This window comes from Podarcis erhardii, assembly GCF_964252035.2.
Source record: "Podarcis erhardii genome assembly, chromosome: 2".
NCBI lineage: Eukaryota > Metazoa > Chordata > Lepidosauria > Squamata > Lacertidae > Podarcis > Podarcis erhardii.
Window position 1 is genome coordinate 71,683,247 of NC_138498.1, and position 18,650 is coordinate 71,701,896.

Sequence of the window (18,650 nt, forward strand, 5' to 3'; positions counted from 1 at the left end):
TTCTCAAACATGTGTTATTAAATAGCCTATATGTTTTAAAAGGGGAGAGAAGCAGAAGGGGCAAAAGTATGTCAGAATGAGAATGCATGGAGCTACTGCCCCACGTTCGTTCAGTTCCATTTCCTCTGCAGCCAGTAGTGGAAAAACCAAATGAGTGACTGAACGGTATCAGAGGAAAAAGCAGCCAGAACGGACAAGATGGGAGGAGGCCAAGCTGCAGAAAGGAGAATGGGCCAGAGGAGGCAGAGAGAGAAGCATGTCATGGCATCAGTGCTGGTTGCGGAGAACTGCTGCAAGCTTCACCTGTGCTGGCAAACGATGCAGAGGGGAGTTCAGGTCCCCGGGGATTCGGCAGGTCACCTCGTTTTTCAGCACAGTGGGGTGGCATTCTTTGCCAGCCACTGTCATAGAGATCGCCATGCAGCCTGCCAGAGCATCCAGTCCTCTATGCTGTACAAACAAATAAAGACATATACGTTAACCCATTTCGGGAAAAGATCTTCCTCATTGGGCCTCTTGGCTTTGTTTCCCCATGTTTCCCAGACTCCCATGTAACCGTGCTCTGAATCTACAAGCACTTTTGCCTATCCAGAAGAAACTGTTCTGATGACGCTTTAGCATCCCTACCCTCATCCCAATCCCTTCCCGCTCACATTTAGTACAGGGGGAACTATAAACAGCAGCACCACCCTTGCCATTTTATTTAATGGGACCCCCTTCGCTATATACAACTTGATTTCTTGGTGCCAATTCATACGCTGCTAAATGGCTCTGTGAGTTAATTTCAACCTATGAAAGTGGTGTACACATATGAGCACTGCAACTTCAGAAAAACTTCAAAACAGCCAACAATGGAGCAGCTTCTTTGTGCAGAGAATTACACATTCCCAGAAAACCCCACTTGCAGACACTGCTGCTATGTCCTCCATGGCTGTGGTGCTATTCATGTTTACTCAGAAGTACAACCCACTGTGTTCAATGGGGCCTATTCCCAGGTGTTGGGAGGGCGTTGCCTAGGGTTGCAGCCTAGGTTTTTCTGATGCCACACTGCTCAGGTGAGCACAGCAATATTGTTCACACATATTGTTGCCCAACTGACAATTACATACATGGATCTCAATCTCATCCTCTCCTGGATTGATTGTGTACAATTGGTCTTGCTGCTCAAAGGGGTAAATCACTGGCTTAGGGTAGAAGCGGATGCGAAACGTCTGGTGCCTCAGAGCTCCATCCATCAAGATCTTCAGGTTCCCATGAATGCTCGCTGCCTTGTTTTCCAATGGGTAGCGAGGACTCTGGCACACGAGGCTTGTAGCAGACCTTTCCCCCTTACAATCCTGAAGACACCAAGAGAACAGTTTAACTTCATTTGACTTAGTTATATCTATCTGATCACCGCTGGAACACTGGATTCTGTTCAAGGGCACACTTACCGTAAACTAAATAGGAAGGGCAGTGTGAAATTCAGGGGTTGAAGAATATGACAAACTACAAACTACATAAATTCTATAGCTTAATTATGCATTCTGTGCTGCTGTATTTAATTTGCCTGCTCTGTACCTATTAATGATCAATTTTGTTGCTTCCTTGACACTGTTATTTTACCATGCCGAATCAATGGGATTTAAATCATGATTAAATCTGTGAGAGGGAAAGGGCACATTTAAATAATAATAATAATAATAATAATAATAATAATAATAATAATAATCAAGTCTCTTGCTGATACTTCATCATATATTTCCTAAAAAATGGTAAACATCTAAAATCTGCAAATCAGGTAGAGTTTAAGAATTCATATTTGAGAAATAATTGAACAAGTTCTTCATTTTCATAGAAAATATTCCTTTAACTCAATAGAAGACAATGATTCAGTTTAGAAATTAGGGCTAATATATTTATATCATTTAATATTCACCAACTTATTCTTTAAGAGAAACTTAGCATTTTTATTGTTTAATGATCTACTTTAAACAGTTCTGAATATTTTTTTAAAGCACATTTTACTTTTTTTTTAAATCCAATTTTTATCTACTCTTCATGCTGGCATTTTATTAAATGTGTTGGTACCACCCTGAAAGGTGGCCTACAAATACAGACGACAACAACTCCTCCTCCTCTATACCCTGCACAGTATTCTATCCCTTTCCTACAGTTTTTGGTCTCTTTTTCCAATCCTTGACAAAAATGATTTTTTAATCTGCCACGGCAAGACATGATACGATCATCCAGGATAAAAATTCTGAAGGAAGTTAATTGCTGAATAAACTATTCACAATTCCAGCACTTTTCATGTGATTTGATGGGGAAAGGTTTTACAATGAGCAGATTCACAACCAGGTTTATTTAAGGCAAAACATAAGGAGAAATTGTTAAGAAGAATGAAAATAAAGTCAAAAACAACAGCAACCGAGTACTTGAAATATAAGGGGGTGGGGACGACTAAAAAGGTTGTAAAAGTGTACGTTCCATAAAGGAAATGTAAATGTTTGAGGATAAAACAACCACAATCTATGCATAGCTAGGTGCCCCTCAGTTCATCTTTTCACACAAATGAAAGAAAATGCCTTTAGGTAGTCCTGGAAGAACTATTCAAGGATATTCTTACTCATTTAGCAGCAGGGAGGCACCTTCCTGCACAAACTTTGCTTTTGCATTACCTGCTGGTGAGCTAAAACATCACTACAGACTGTCTTCCCCCCTTCAAATTGTAATGATTTATTGGGTTGACAGAGAACATCCTCTCCATTAGTCCATCTCTGAGACAAGTCCCTACAAGGACATACAGGGAGGTATTCTTACTGGGTGACCCACACTTGCGGGAATCTGTTTCACAGAAGACATCTAAAATTCTGAAACTAAGAATTTCTAATGCTTAAACACAGAATTCCTCTGAAGTACTGTAAGTTATTTTTGTTTCTTTATATGGAGAAGGGTCACTTTGATATGGTGAGTATCTTATATATGCAGCATGTTTACTCAGGCCAGTGGGACTTGCTCTCTAGAAAGTGTGCTTAGGATTGCAAACTTCATTTCTCTCCCTCCACCTAGAATACTCACCTTAGCTTCAGTAAGCACTCCGGCAGACTCAAACTGCACCTTTGCATAATACACTGAATCCAAATTGGTGCCACTGATGGAGATATTTGAACCCCTGAAGAATAAAAATCAGAAGGCTGTGAAAAAGTTTCCTTATCAAGAGATCCTACAGGTATATCCTGGTTGTGTAGGTGGACCTGAGCAGTAAGCATAGGAAATCGGTAACGGTACATCCAGTTCTCAGTTCCTGGTGGTATAAACATCCAGGTCTGTGTAGGCCAGTCTAAGGCCTATTTAGGATGAGCTTTAGGCCCAATGCTACATACACTTAGCTGGGATTAAGTCCCACTGACCTCAATGCAATTTACCTCCGGGTATCTGCACTGAATAGCAGATCGGCGGTTCGAATCCCCACGACAGGGTGAGCTCCCATTGCTCAGTCCCTGCTCCTGCCAACCTAGCAGTTCAAAAGCACGTCAAAGTGCAAGTAGATAAATAGGTACTGCTCCGGCAGAAAGGTAAACGGCGTTTCCGTGCGCTGCTCTGGATCGCCAGAAGCGGCTTAGTCATGCTGGCCACATGACCCAGAAGCTGTACGCCGGCTCCCTCAGCCAATAAAGCGAGATGAGCGCCGCAACCCAGAGTCGGTCACAACTGGACCTAATGGTCAGGGGTCCCTTTACATTTTATCTGCACTGAATAGCACTGTTGCTCTGGAGCTTCCATTTAATTTGGTTAAATGAGATATTTGATGGCTTGGGACCAGGAACTTTGCTTCATAAATAACATGATGTGCATCACAGAAAGCCTAGAAGAGGGAATGCAATGACACAGGACGGAAAGAAGACATTCTTCCAAGAATGAGGGCAGCCTTTGACAACCAAGGGCCCTCCAGATGTTTTGGAATACAACTTCCAGCAGCCCCAGGCAGTGCTAGCTGTGTGTGTGTGTGTTATATTCCAAAAACATCTGGAGGGCACCAGGTTCATGAAGGCTGAATAAGGGTGTCCACTCACTCATAGCTGCAGTTGGGAGAGATATGGTGTATCTGGGGATCTTCTCGATACCAGAAGGGCTTCGGAGAAAGAAACGGCTGTTCATCTATTACTACAGTCACAGAAGCGTTGCCCAGGTTGTTCACAGGAGGGGTGGTACAAATAATGGCTTCCTCTTTCTGGCTGGGGAAAAGAAGACAAACAGCATGGTAAGGCCCTGCTCAGCCACCTACCATTTAGTCCCATCCTCCACAAGGTCAGGGTGGAGGCAGTCCTTTGCATAATGGCATCATTGTACGTCATGTCACGATGCTGGGCCAGGCCTGCAAACTGCCACCATGTAAAGAGGTGGACCCCCACACAATTATCTGTGCCTGCTCACTCTGGGAGATGTGAGAATGCGTCACCAGGGATGCAGGTTCTGACAAGACTCATGTGGCACAGCCTGGTGAGAGTGTGAATAATTTAGTTAAGGAGATGCAGCATAACCAGACCCGGTGTCCGTGGTCCAGCTAGGTCAGGCACTGGCTGAGGGGTTCAAGGACTTGGGGGGGGGTTCCCCTCACTGCTCTGCCCTTGGCTGTGCTGCCATTCACCTTGGATGCTTTTTATTTGGTGAGTGGGGGTGCTGCTGCTGCTTAACAGCTTGGCTCCCCATCTGCAGTGGACACCCACAATTCTAAGGGATCCAAAATGCCATGTCCCACTACATAGATCTAGCAAATGTGTTGCTTTCATAGGTTCATAGTCTGGTTACGGCTATATGGGTGTGAGCTTTGCATTGTGGGTAACTTAAGATGGTGGCTGTAGATGGGAACCAAGCTTAGTTGCCATTCTGAAGTGCTGTTCCTCATCCATCTGAAGCATATGGGGGATAGATGAAGGCTGAGAAAACATGTGGCAGCCTCCACAGCCATAGCAAGTAAGGCAAGGTCCTGTCCTGGTTGGGGTGGGGTGGGTGCTGAGGAGTGGATTGCTAGCACTGTGCCATGGCCTGGCACCAGCCCTGACCACAACTACCAAGCACTTTGGGATAAAGAAGAGATGCGAAACCATGTTTCTATCTTCCATTGAAGTTGTAACTAGATCCTAAGTCATCCTCATTCATTTTGAGGAACCTTAAAAAATAGTAGGTTCAAGCTAAAACTTTCCTTCCATACAGTATAGGCAGAAGATGGTTGATAAGAGGAGTGGTGGCTGTCCTCTCCCTCACACACCTCTGCCTAGAGTAAGCATGATTATGGGAGTATTCATAACCATTCATAACAAAGGGAGATGGCAGATGGCTATGAACTCACATGCCCTGCAAAGCTCTACTCGGTTCATTTGCTTTCACACAAGCAATAGAGACTGTGACTCATTAGGAAAGTATGACTACAAGCAATCGCCAAAGAAGAAGATGATGACTGGTGTAGGGGCAGGCAACCACAGATTTACACACAAAAGAACACAGGAAAAGAGTTGTCTGTTGCATCATCAAGATGTGGGAAGGATATTTTTGACACCTCAAACACTGACCATTTAAATTTAGATACTCTGTATCATTTTCCTGGAGATAATGCCAAAAGAACTGGAGAGATAAGGAAGCTGGTAACATCTTAAAAGGTTGCCTCAAACCAGCCTAGCTAATGTCTGTGGTCAGTCCATTAGCTTCACATTAATGCTACAGTGCTAGAAAATGAGAAAAATCCAACATATCTGGAAGGTGGTCAAAAATGTGTTAATCAACTTTCTAAATGTATTTTGAAAACCATAGCTCTATCCTTTATCAAAGGCCATGAACGCAATTCCCAGTCTGACAAGCCAATGTTACAATTAAGTGTCACTATTTGCCATACCTTTCCCTTGAGACCAAGGGACAATCCCGACCATTAACCATCACCTTCCTTGTGCCTCCCACCAGAACGTTTTGTCCTTGGATAAAGATCTCTGTTCCTCCAGCCTGTGGGCCGTACGGTGGATGGATAGAAGTTATTTTAGGCAGCTGTTGATAGGGAAGAGAAGAAATGCTAAACTCACTGTATCAAACTCTCTGAGCCCTGTAACCAACTTTGAGAAAGAAAAGGGAAAGCCACTGTTTTTCACAGACATTGAGGTAAGGACAAGAAGTAAAGAATTTAAGCTGTGGCAAGGTAGTTTGGTGTAAAATATTAAAAGAAATCCTGACCATCAGGACCAGAAAACAGAATAAAAGTAGAGGCTGCAAGACCTTCTTCTGGAGAAGTGTTTGCCTAGAGTGGCTGATTACTTGTTTTCAAGTAATAAAACTTGTTACTAGAGATTTCTTAAGCAGAAAAGCCAGGGCTGGACCTGGGAGTTTAAAAATACAAAGCAAGTTTCCCACCAAAGCACCCAAACCCAGTAGCTGAGAACAGCAATGTTGCACTATGCCTCTGCACCACTAGCTCCCATGGAACACCAGCTGCAGAGCACCAGAACGCCTATCACTGGCTCTTAGCGGGTCTATTAAATTCTCATTACATCAATGAACAACAGCCATGAAGAAGCATGCAGGAGCAAAGGTAGTGGAAAGAAACCAAGGCTCACCTTAAACTCAAAGCCACTGAGGACTGAGGAGCCACTGATGTAAAATGGGGTGTGCTCCTTCTCTACAACAGTGACCTCAACCTTCTGTGGCCCCAGCATGTTCACTTCCTCTTTTGGTGTCAGAGTGCAGACAATAATTTCAACATAATCTTTCCAGCGCGGCACTTCACTGTACCTGAAAAGCAAAAAGGGTGCTGAAAGGATGCACAAGAAACTAATGTGATGATGATCTGCCTAATAAAGTCTAGTGGCTCTTTAGCACCATGAAATGGAAAATTATTCAAAATAGTTCACTTGTACACTACTAACCTTAGGGCAGATATGGGGAACCTCCTGTCTGTGAACCAGACCTGGCTAGCTGGACCTCCACATTTGACTTGCAGGGCTGTTTCAGGCAGGCCACACCTACCTGCCCTACACCTGATGTCATACATGAGGGTGTGGCTTCAAAGGAACATTAATGAATTTAACATGAGATCAGGGTTATTGCTTTGTTGGAGCAAGGTGCGCTCCCATCAGCTTATGAACAATGCCTGCTTCCCTTGCGCCAGCAGAATGGAGGTTCAAAGAGTAGCTTTGGTTTTTAAAGGTTTAATGAGTAGGGCTATCTGCAAAAGGGCTTTCAAACAGCCCGCACTGTGCTTTGAAGTCTCAGCAATCAGGGCTTCAGAGTGCAGCATCACCTGATGTCATAGTGATGGCAGGTGACTGACAGGTGGGCAAGGTCACATCCTTCTGTCAAATTTGGCTTGAAGGGTAGGGAGATAAGGAACTGGCCTGCAGGTCACATAATGTACCACAAAAAAAGATGTGGTACATCATCTGACCTGCAGGCCAGTTCCTTATCTCCCTACCCCTGCAAGCCAAATTTGACAGAAAGATGTGACCTTACTGTTGGAGATGTAAAGAAGGGGAAGGTACATTTTACCATATGTGGGGGGATTGCAATATTATTTTTTTAAAAAAATGGGAAATGATATACAATGAATTGAAAAAAAAATGTTTAAAATAACATTTGTTAAAAAACCAAAAGCATTTTGTTGGGTATTTTAGTACAAGATCTGCCGAAAGAAAAACGGACATTATCCATGTATGCTACAACAGCAGCAAGAATCTTAATAGCACAAAATTGGAAGACTGGAGAAATACCATCAAAAGAACAATGGCAAGAAAAGTTTATGAACTATGCAGAGTTAGCAAAACTAACGGACAAGCTGTGTGAAAAGGACAATAGTGACTTTGAAAAAGAATGGGAACCTTTTATAACATATTTGCAGAAACAACAACAAAAAATGAACTCATTGGCAGGGTTTAAATAAACATTTAGAACTTTATTTAAAGAGAACAAGAAGTATAACAATGGGACAACATAGTATTAAATACAAACAGCAGATTGTATCATTTGATGTAACAAACCAGAAATGGAAGCTGAGGGAAGTCAACAGGGAGGGGGGAAACTGGAAAATGAATGTTTAGTAATGATGATGGATATTTGTTGTAAGAAAGAAAATCAATAAAAATTATTATTATTATTTTTAAAAAAGATAAAATACCACATCTCTCCCTTACAGCAATTCATCTCTGAAGGGTGTTGTCAGGGAACTGCCATCGGAGAGACAGGTGGTGGACAGGCTCCAGGAGAATAGGAGAGAATCTGCAGCAGAAGAGGGAACCAGCAGGGGGAGTGCAGGAGTCACAGCGGAGGGGAGGCTCTGGGATGCTTCCAGTGAGAGTAGTGGAGAGGTAACGGGACCCCCGTTGGGAACTCCCACCCTTCGCCGGAAACTGTCACGCAGAGAGTCACGAAGGCGCATGTCCGTCAAACAGCTTTTATGTTGGCGTAAATTCCGTAGACGCCCACTGTCAGATTCTACCAGCGACTGACGGAGTCATGCTTTGGGGGCTCCGTTAGTGCATCGGTTTGGATGACCAGCCAAACCCCAGAGGGATCAAGCTTTTACGCACAAGCAGCTCATTATCCCATCACAGGTGTGTTTGCAGAAAGTGGCAACAAGAGGATGGGTCTTTTCCATTGTAGTTGCCCATCTATGGAATGCTGTGCCCAGGAACGCTTATCGATGCCAAAATTGCCAGTTTTGAGGAACCAGGCAAAGGCATTCCTCTTCACCCAGACTTTGGGATCTCAATTTAAACTGAAATGTGATATGTTCTGTGGTCTGTTTTAATGCTTCTCTTTAAATGGGGTAGGATAGGAGAAGTCCTTTTTATTCTTGTTAATAGATGAGCACTTTCAGAAAAATATAGAAATTTAGGTTTTATGTTTGCTTATTCCATGGTTTTTGGAATCTACCGTATTTACGCGAATCTAATGTGCCATTGAATCTAATGTGTGCCTCAATTTTCAAAACCTTGAAACCAAAAAAGGATTTGCTGGCGAATATAAATGAGCCTTAAAACCTAATGCACACCCTAATTTTCGTGATGTAAGTAGGCAAAAAATGGTGTGCTAACTTTGGCCCATCCATTTCAAGAGGTTCACTCTGAGTAAAAGTTAGTTGAATACGGTCCATACATATACAGTGGTGCCTCGCAAGACGAAAAGAATCCGTTCCGCGATTCTCTTCGTCTAGCGGTTTTTTCGTCTTGCGAAGCAAGCCCATTGACAGCTTAGCGGATTAGCGCTATTAGCGGTCTAGCGGCTTTTAGTGATCAGCTGTTAAGCTGTTTTTCTGTTTGTATTTTTGATGTGTATGTTTGTTTGTTTTGTGATTTTCGTTAATTTTATTACTGTTAATTTTGTAAAACCTAATAAAATATGATTTAAAAAAAAATATCAGCGGAACAGCTGATAAGCGGCTTAGCGGCTTAGGAAAGGGGGGGAGCGGAAAAAACCCACGGCAACTTGCAAGATTTTTTCGTCTTGCGAAGCAACCCCATAGAGAAATTCATTTAGCGAAGCGCCTCCAAAACGGAAAACCCTTTCGTCTAGCGGGTTTTCCGTCTTGCAAGGCGTTCGTCTTGCGGGGCACCACTGTATATTATTATGGCAATTTTCTTTGAATGCACACCTGCATATTGCAGGGTGAACTCAGGGAGCCAGCTTCTGTAAATACACAATGCCTGGGCTACAGCATGCTATTATAACTCCATCAACTGCTTCCTTCACAGAGGGTTTATCATCATCCTCAGTTGGGATTGTGGTGATGGATCAGCTTGGGTCAAGCAAGGGCTCCAGCTTGGAAATACTTGATCATTTATGGAATGGAAGAATTCAATTCACCTATTCCATTTGCGAGTCCAGAGTTAGATGTGAAAAATGAATCGGGCGACAGCAAGACGTAACAACTGTGACTCCTGTTATGTCTTCCTATATACCTCTGTTTCTCCCTCTAAACAGTTTTTAAGAGGCATTTCCTTACCCAAATATGACCTGCCCTCTCAAAGAAAATGCTGCCAGACAATGCTCAGTTGTTGGTTTTAGTTTTTTGCTTAATGCAGATCAAAGCTCACTAGAATGACTGACTCCAGCATGGGCCATGGAGGTGAAACTCTATTTGTACTAATAGGGAACAGTAGAAACTGCTGTTTCATTTCCGCTCCGGGAAAGCTGCCAATGTCTAAAGTGTGACACACAGAAATGTCTCCTCGCCTGATTTCAACATGTAAGTGTAAGGCTGCTATGACATCATCTGAGGGCCTCACACAGGCAGAAAGAAGTACCAGAAGGAACTCTAGAAAAAGTCATATTCTAACCGTAAGCCCCTCATTTTGCATCTAGTCTATGAATACATTGATTAAATGAGAAGGAGAGAGAGATGGATTTAGCCACATGGATAGCACCGTGCTAAGTAAAAGGGGCGAATTACTCAATGACTGAACTGCTTCCCTCACAGAACTGGCAGGACCTCTGCAACCATGAAGACTAAAAAATTCTCCCCCTGTAAAAAAATGCTTAGAATCTCAGGATTCTACTGAGATTGTTGGATGCCACATATATTCTACGCTCCACAGTACTTTCATACTTTCATCTTGAGAGCTCTGGAAAAGAACATTCTAAACCAGCACCAATGTTTTATTCATATTATAATTCCCTTCTAATGGTGCTCAGGGAGCTATGAGGAAAGAACAACAAACCACACAAAAATTCATTTAAGCTGAGTGGTACAAACATTCTGAGGTGAAAGGAGAAAGAGAGTCTGTTCACTAAGACTCCCACACAACCTACACCGTACCTCTACAAAGCCCCATGTCTTCCTAAACTTGTCCCTTGGCTGGCCCCATTTTCCTTCAGGAAGATACCAGAAGCTGAAGAAAACATTAGACCACTGCTGGCTTAATGTCCCTTAGCAGTGAAAACACAGAGTCCAAACCAAGAGAAGAGAGCACTTTTCCACCAGTTTTCCCCAGACAGCTTATCAGCTGTGGCCTCACTCTCCCCATCTGGCCTCACACATACCATGTGGAGTCTGAACAGAGCACTGTGCCATTGTCAGCCAAGGCTTCTGAGATTAAGGGCTCTTCCAGACTTCCACTTGTCCTTCCACTTTCTGCTTGGAAAACCTGCTCTTTGGTGCTGAATCGGAACAAATGTCAATCAGGTTTTCTGCAGATTGGCGTTTGCTCCTATTCAGTGCTGGGTTTTCCCAGGGAACGCAGTGGGGTAAATGGAAAACCACTCATACCTATGCCTAGAAAGCACAGGACAAGGGTGAAACCCCTCAGACCCATGCTTTCTAGGTGCAGGACAAGTGGAAATGTGGACCAGCCCTTAATCAACACATCACTCAGTATGTTCCTGGTGTGAAGCACTGAAGAACAACATCAAAGGGAGATAGTTCTTCATAGGGACCATGGGACAAGCATGCACAAAGGAATTCCTTTCGATCTTGAACGCCAACCCGGAATGTAAAACTCCTGGATGAGAGGGAATATTGCTTAACTTTGTACATTATAGTCTGCCTGCTTATAGTCCATCTTATTTTGAAGGCTCAGGGCAGCTTTCAACCCCAAAATATAGGGTATAATTCAACATAGTGCTAAGCAGACTGCTCCACCAGCTGAAAAATTTCTGCTTGCCTGATGGCATGCTCTCTCCTCCCCCTTGTGCAGACTTCCACTAGTGGGACCAGATGGTTGAACATGGTCCTTAACCTCTCCAAATTTAAAGCAGAATTTATATATAATTATAACACCAAGGGAAGTCTCCATGCTTCTACTGACCTATCCAACCTGCCTTCACCCTGCAAAGGTAGCCCAGACACACAGGCCTAACAAGTCTTCCAGAAGGTGCTCAGGCTGAGATTGTGGCGAATCTCCAAAGAAAAACAGCCACCAAGAATTCCTCTCTGCACACCTTTCTTACATGCATAAGGCACATTTACAGAATGCTAGTCTGTGTAGATGCAAAGCTGAGAAAGTGAACAGGAAAGAAGGAAGGGGGAATACTGTTTGCAGGCTTCGTGTTTTTTAACTTTCAGATGTTACCTGTTTTCCAGGCTCTCTTCAAACAGTATGGTGCAATTCTTCCGTCCCACTGTAACCTTGTAGTCACCAAGGGTTGAAGGTGAGGCATCCATGCCACTGAAATATGAACCTGAACGAAAGCCTGAGCCACAGAGTGTCACCTTAGTGCTGCCTTGTAGTGGTGCATTTCTGGGGTAGAACTGTGAAAGCAGATGATACACAAAGCTTTACTTACGCAGTCACCAGCATGATTCGAATAGCCCTTAGATACACCTGTCTTCTGCTCAAGTTCCAAACACCAATAAGACCCAGTTATTGGCACCAGGCAATGCCGCAGACATACTCTGATACAAAGAGAACTTACATGGGAATGGCAATTTTTTCTCCAGGCCCTTCCCTAACTGCTGCAAAAAGCCTTAGGTTAGGATTCACTTCCATTTGGAGGGAAGATGTTGAATGAATTATAGGATAAGCTGTTGCTCGGACCAAGTGCAGGAAAGTTCAACTGCATGCAGTAAAAGGTGCACACAGTCCATATGGGCAACATAAAGTGGCAGTTATCCCAATTATCTGCAATTAGTTAACATGTTGTTTCAAAAACTGTCCAGGATCAAGGCTGGCATGGTCAGGCTAAACTAATGGTGTGATGATGTCACCAACCAAACCTTGAACAAGGGTGAATAGCAGCAAGCTGGGATAGTCCCACTTCTTGAAAGTGCTACTTTGGTACTGAAAACATTTGAGCATGAACATTTAATACTCCCTTGCTTTATGCTCACAACAAACTTATTTTTCTTCACTGTTGAGGCCACGTGAAAGTGACTTGATGAAGGCCACCCAGTTTGCTTCAAGGGTGAGCTTAGATCTGAATCTGTCACCCATATTCAAAATCAGTATAAACATGGTATCACAGCATTTGCCTAAAATTTAATACAGGGAGCAAAATATGCAAATGGCGAAACATTTAAACAACTCTAAGTGTGATTCTTCAATGAATAAAGAAAGAGTGAAGTAGAAGTTTAAATTTATTCCTTTATCAAGCTGTTACTCTGCCTCTTTTTGAAGCCAAACTAATTTGACCTAATGACTCCCTGTGACGACAAGTGACTAATGTTAATGGTTAAGAGTTTACCTCAGAACGGTTTGCTCTGCTAAATATTAACTCACCTTAAAGGAATATAGGAATCACAGTGCGGCCACATCAAAAGCCACAAAAAGACAGTCTTAATCAGCCCTAGCAGCAAACCATGATTATGCATAGACTCTTTATTAGTATCAAGGAGACTTTTTAGATGCCCGCAGTGGTGTGAAGATGACCCCATTCCCAGAGGAGCCACTGTACACCTGGAGTGTGTGTCTATGCAGGTTCTCTGACAGAGCTAGGGAACCTCAGGCTAAGGGGCCAAGGGTAACTCTGTTTATCTAGTCCTCAGCCACACCTCCTTCTCCCATTCACACCTCTCACTAGTCCTAGTCATATCCTCCCTGAGCATTTATGCTTGTCTGGAATGTGCCCTTGAGCTCTGATAACAGCCATACAGAGGCTGTATTTACACTTCTTGCTTTGCCCACTTTTGTCTCAGGAGTCACCTACTACGGGCATGACACACACAGAAGGTTGCCCAGGTGGGAATGTGGCCTTGGGCCTGAAAATGCTTTCCCCCACCCCTTCTGTAAAAGGAGCAAGTGTATGTGCTCTCCATATACTGGCTGTTTCATGCACACCAGCCCCAATCTGCTTGAGACAAAGGGGGAAGGTCAATACCAGAACACCAGGAAGGGCTTCGCACTATAGCTGAAAACTCATCAGCCCACCTTTGTCCCCACATGACTGTTCCTTGTGCATGTCAAATGCAGTGAGTCGTTCCAAAAGATACAAAGGATGTGAATGTGTATCTTTGTGGGTTTTCTAATTTTCTGTTTGGGAAACAACAACACTGCCCTCACTAAAGGCAAAATGGAGAACACATATTGCCATGCTAAAGTCACCCTTTCAGGAAAGAGGAAAAGGGTCACATAGAGTAAAAGAGAGAGGGAGGGTGTGGGGGGGTTTTTTTGGTTTGGTTTTTTTGTCCCCCACCCCCCATGGCTCCACTCAAGAAGTTGAGCCAGTGGTGAGGGAGATGTCTTAAGTGCTCTATTTGGACAAACATGCAAAGCAAGAGGTTAAGACAGAAAGAAAAAATACACCCCGTGGAAAACATAATAACTAATGCAAAATGCTGGTGGTGCATGTCTCAGGAAATGCAGGCATTATGGGTCCCAAGATGCCCAGAGTACTTTAGGCTTTGTGACAAACACATTTGACAAACAGAAATATAAAAAAATCCAGACAGTTAACAAAGGGTGGAGGGAAGAACTAAGGCAGTCCCAAAGCACCAAATAGCTCAGTGTGCATAGCTGCAGTGCGCATAAGCCACCATGCCAGTGTACCATTAGGCAATCTCATACATAAGAAGATACTTGCGTACATCAGTGAGGACAGGAGAGCAGCTCTTCTGGTTCCACTCTGCCTTGCAGTCTTCCTGACGGGTGCATGCATTTCCACACCAGCCACACTGCATGAAACGCTCTGCCTTCAGGCAGCGGAAGCATGTCAGGAAATGGCGACAGCCTGGACCAGTTATTTTCACCTGGGACACCTGCAAGATGGACAGTTGCCAAAGAGGATGGGTTGAGCTCAACTTTGCATGCAGAAGGTCCTTGTTTCAATCCTCAGCATCTCCAGGTGGGACTGGGAGAGACCCCTGCCTGAAACCCTGGATAGCCACTGCCAGGCAGTGCAGGTCAGCAGCATCGAACCTCCAACGCACTGTGAGACCATTTTCCCCAGAAGGCTGACCACCCACTGCCCCACACCTGGTATCATGTATGACAGTCAGGTGTGGGGCAGGAGAAGATATGTCTCCAAAGGAGCCTTAAAATGCACACCCAAGTGTTCACTGGAAAATGGGTTTGTATCAAATAATCCAAGCCCCACTTGGATCAGCTTCGCTATAAAGTACTGGAAACTCCTGGGTGCAGCCAATCCAAGCAGGGATTGACGTCACCACCAAACAGCTAAATGGCAGTGGCTTCAAGGCTGGCTTGGATCCACTGGGATCTTCCCATGCAGCACAGCTTGAACTCAAGCTACACTGTAAAGTAAAAATGGGTCCTTTGGCATCATGTTGATGTCAGGTGATTGACAGGGAGGTGGCACTTAACTCCCTCGTGCTTGGTGTTGACAAGCCTGAGCAGGATGAACCAATGACCTGACTTACTGTAAGGTAGCTTTCTATGTTCCTATGTCAAGGGGACTGATGGTCTTTCCAACAGCGCATCTTTCAAACAGCATGTACTTTGCTCACCAAGAAAATCGATTTATTTACAAGTATTTTTATACCGTCCTTTAACCATATTCCCAGGGTGGTCCACAACAGGAAAAACCCAATTAAAATGTGAATGCAATCTACCCTCAGAACAGCCTCCCTTGTGCATCTGCCACACTCGGTGCTTGTAGCTTGTATCAAGACATCAAGACATCAGAGAGACGAAGCAGGTGGGCTCCTAATACTCCTGGTCTCAGCAGGGAGCTGTCATCAAGTTCTGAGCTCTGTTTTACAGCTGCCTGACCAGAATATTTTTTTCTCCCCCAGTAAAGCTAGAATGAGTTGGCAGCAGAAAATGCCCCAAACCTTGCTGAAATCCAGTGGGATTTGCCATTTGATGAAGCCACTGAGACCAAAAAAGGTTAGGTAGGCAGCCCTAGAGCTATCAGAAGAAGAAAGTGAAGCCCAATGAAATGGTGACTTAGAAGCACCAATTTTTCAATTAAAGTTCCAACAGAGATAAATGACAGCAAGTTCAAAGGATTTCTGTAGAAAGAAATGAAAATTTAAAGGGCTGGAAGAGTCAAGGAAATGCTAATAAAAGAATTAGGTGAAAAAGTAGCTCAAATAAGCCTTTGTGATCTTGAATGGAGAGACATCTGCTACTCTGACATAGCTTAAGAAGATAGTTCTTTCCAAAAAGGATCATACTAAGGGTCAATCAGTCCTGGAGGACTGTATCTCCTCAGAATGCCAGAGGTAGATTGAATATTCTTCCCCCTCACAAATTTTCTGCCTGTGGAAAGGGAGGAGATGATCCTTGGGGTCCCTTCCAACTCTACAATTCTATTATTCTATGACTAGGCTAGAACTCTTACCCCTGATGTATGCATTTTCTGCAGGCAGGCAGGCAGGTTTTCTATGTGAGGTGCTATCAAAACATGTGCACTCTGTGTGCCCTCTAAACTGGTGTAGAATGCCTCTGCCACTCAGTTTTCCTGAACATGTACTTTGGGTCTGAGATGATGGATGATGAGATCAGAGCAACCTTAGCATTCTCTCCATTTGTAAAAATCAAAGCACCTGTAGAATAACCCAAACTACAATGGTTCCAAACTACAAGAAAAAAGATTCCACCTAAACATTAGGAAGAACTTCCTGACAGTAAGAGCTGTTCAACAGTGGAATTTGCTGCCAAGGCGTGTGGTGGAGTCTCCTTCTTTGGAGGTCTTTAAGCAGAGGCTTGACAACCATATGTCAGGAGTGCTCTGATGGTGTTTCCTGCTTGGCAGGGGGTTGGACTCGATGGCCCTTGTGGTCTCTTCCAACTCTATGATTCTATGATTCTAACCCTCCTCCCACCCACCCAGAAACAAGCAAATAAGTAATGCTTCCTTTGAAATCTCATGCACAGTCGAGCTTCAGAGCCTCACATCTCTTACCTTTTTTCCTGTGACAAACAGCAAAGAGTCATTCAGCTTGCTGACTTCTCGCAGCACTGGCAATGTCTCCCCCAGGGAGAAGTTGGCCAATACGTTTGTGTAGAGATTGGATGGAAGAACCACCTAGGAACATACACACACAAAAGCTTACACACCCTCAGCAGCTGTTTTTAGTGGAGCAGGGACAGTTGTAGAGAACTTCTTCATTAATTTGGCAAACACATCTGTCTGCTGGGGCTGCGAATTACAAGCAGGAGAGTAACTGCACGTTTTTATGAACATCTCTGCACACTGCTAAGTGCTATGAGATGCTGAAATAGATGTATGAATAGATTTGGGCACCCGGGATTCATGTTCAGAATTCCTGATACTCTGCAGGTCGACTCTCCAACAACCCCAAGAGTAATTCCCAATAGCAATTTCAATTATGATAAATCCTTGAGAAGTTTAACTGTTGACACTTCCTACAAGAAACATTGGGAATTATAATTTTGTGAGCATGTTGAGAAACCCCTTATTTGTTATCCCTAGTTCCCTCAAAGAGCTAGAACTAGGGAAAGGGTTTCTTGTAGAAACAATAAGAAGAGAATAAAATAAAATTAGCTTAAGTTGACAGTGGAAACATGGTAACATTTCCTAAATGTTAATAGATTGGCTTTCAGATTTACAGCTTTAAAAGTACCACAAGAAGCCATTTGAATACATGATGGTATTTAAAGAGATATTTAAACACTCGCAGCAGATGATAGCACAGAGGTTCATCATATTATAAACGCATATTAATAGATATAAAAAGCAGAGCTGCAGCTCTTAACTGACCTGCAGAACACGTCCTTCTGATGTGCCTAGATGAGCCACAGTCACCTCATCTATTACAGTTACAAAGATGGAGGTCAGCAGCACTCCAGCCATACGTCCATTGAAGAGGTCCACCCTGTAGTAATTTGTAGAGATGAAGGTGGGCTTCTTCCAGCAGCTGGTGTCCACCAGTGGGGCTGAGAAATTTACCTGGCATGACAGAGAACAGGTGCTGTTTCAGATGCTAAGTGAAACATGCTAGGAGTCTCCAACTGGGGACTTTAGCATTCCCACACCACCAGGTCACCAGAGAGAGCTTCCTAGTCTGGCCTCTGTTGTACAGCAGTGCAACTTCCATAATGGCCAGAGGGGGTTGCGCCAATCATAACAAGTGACTTGAAGTTTCAATAAAAGCTTGGCTGAATCTATACAATTGTTCAAGGCTGAACAACTTTTTAATGACAGAAGGTACTAAGTAGACCCCTGCCTTGCCTCTACTTGCCTCATCATCCAGCTCTGAAATTTGGGGGTTTTATTGATGGGCAGGGCATAAACCCTCAAACAAACACACAAACACACCAGGCATACAGCCCACCTTAGACCACATCATCTGTTTCTGTGCCTTTGGATCATTGCCTGCCTGCTCTGTAACCTGACCAATGGAAGGTCTGGATCACGCTGTTTGCTTCTGACTTTGCTGGGCCCTGACATGGAACAGGAAGGTTAAATACCAATTATCTAGTCTAGTCCCTCTCTATCAGCCTGCCAAAGCGAAGAATTGTAAGACAACAGCTTCTCCAGGTTCACCCTTGCCCTCTGCTGGAGCCTTATGAGACTAGAAATCCTGGTTTGTTTACATGCTAGAAAGTCCAGCTGCCTCTTTATTTAATACCCTGGCAATAAATATATTCTGCTTTCTTCCCCTATTGTACCCACTTCTATTTTGTTTGTTTATTTAGGAATGTCAAACAGATAAACAGCTATGTGATTTTTAAAAGACATATGACGGCAGCCCTGTTCAGGGAATTTTTTTAGTGTGTGATGTTGTATTGTGTTTTTACTATTTCTTGTTGGGAGCCGCCCAGAGTGGCTGG

At 43.7% G+C, this 18,650-nt stretch overlaps 1 protein-coding gene across 3 annotated transcripts in view; it reads right to left on the bottom strand.

Moving 5' to 3' along the window:
- The window catches only part of MST1R (macrophage stimulating 1 receptor), a 62,987-nt gene that overhangs the window by 17,224 nt on the left and 27,113 nt on the right, over nucleotides 1-18,650 (bottom strand). For all 3 annotated transcript variants that reach the window (XM_081851258.1, XM_081851260.1, XM_081851259.1), the window contains exons 3-12: nucleotides 17,578-17,766; nucleotides 16,759-16,881; nucleotides 14,477-14,647; nucleotides 12,027-12,205; nucleotides 6,582-6,756; nucleotides 5,873-6,018; nucleotides 4,056-4,217; nucleotides 3,061-3,154; nucleotides 1,110-1,337; nucleotides 304-450 (exon numbers count right to left, since the gene is read on the bottom strand). In XM_081851258.1, the coding sequence (XP_081707384.1) occupies nucleotides 304-450; nucleotides 1,110-1,337; nucleotides 3,061-3,154; nucleotides 4,056-4,217; nucleotides 5,873-6,018; nucleotides 6,582-6,756; nucleotides 12,027-12,205; nucleotides 14,477-14,647; nucleotides 16,759-16,881; nucleotides 17,578-17,766 (1,614 nt within the window). The remainder of the gene's footprint in view (nucleotides 1-303; nucleotides 451-1,109; nucleotides 1,338-3,060; nucleotides 3,155-4,055; nucleotides 4,218-5,872; nucleotides 6,019-6,581; nucleotides 6,757-12,026; nucleotides 12,206-14,476; nucleotides 14,648-16,758; nucleotides 16,882-17,577; nucleotides 17,767-18,650) is intronic.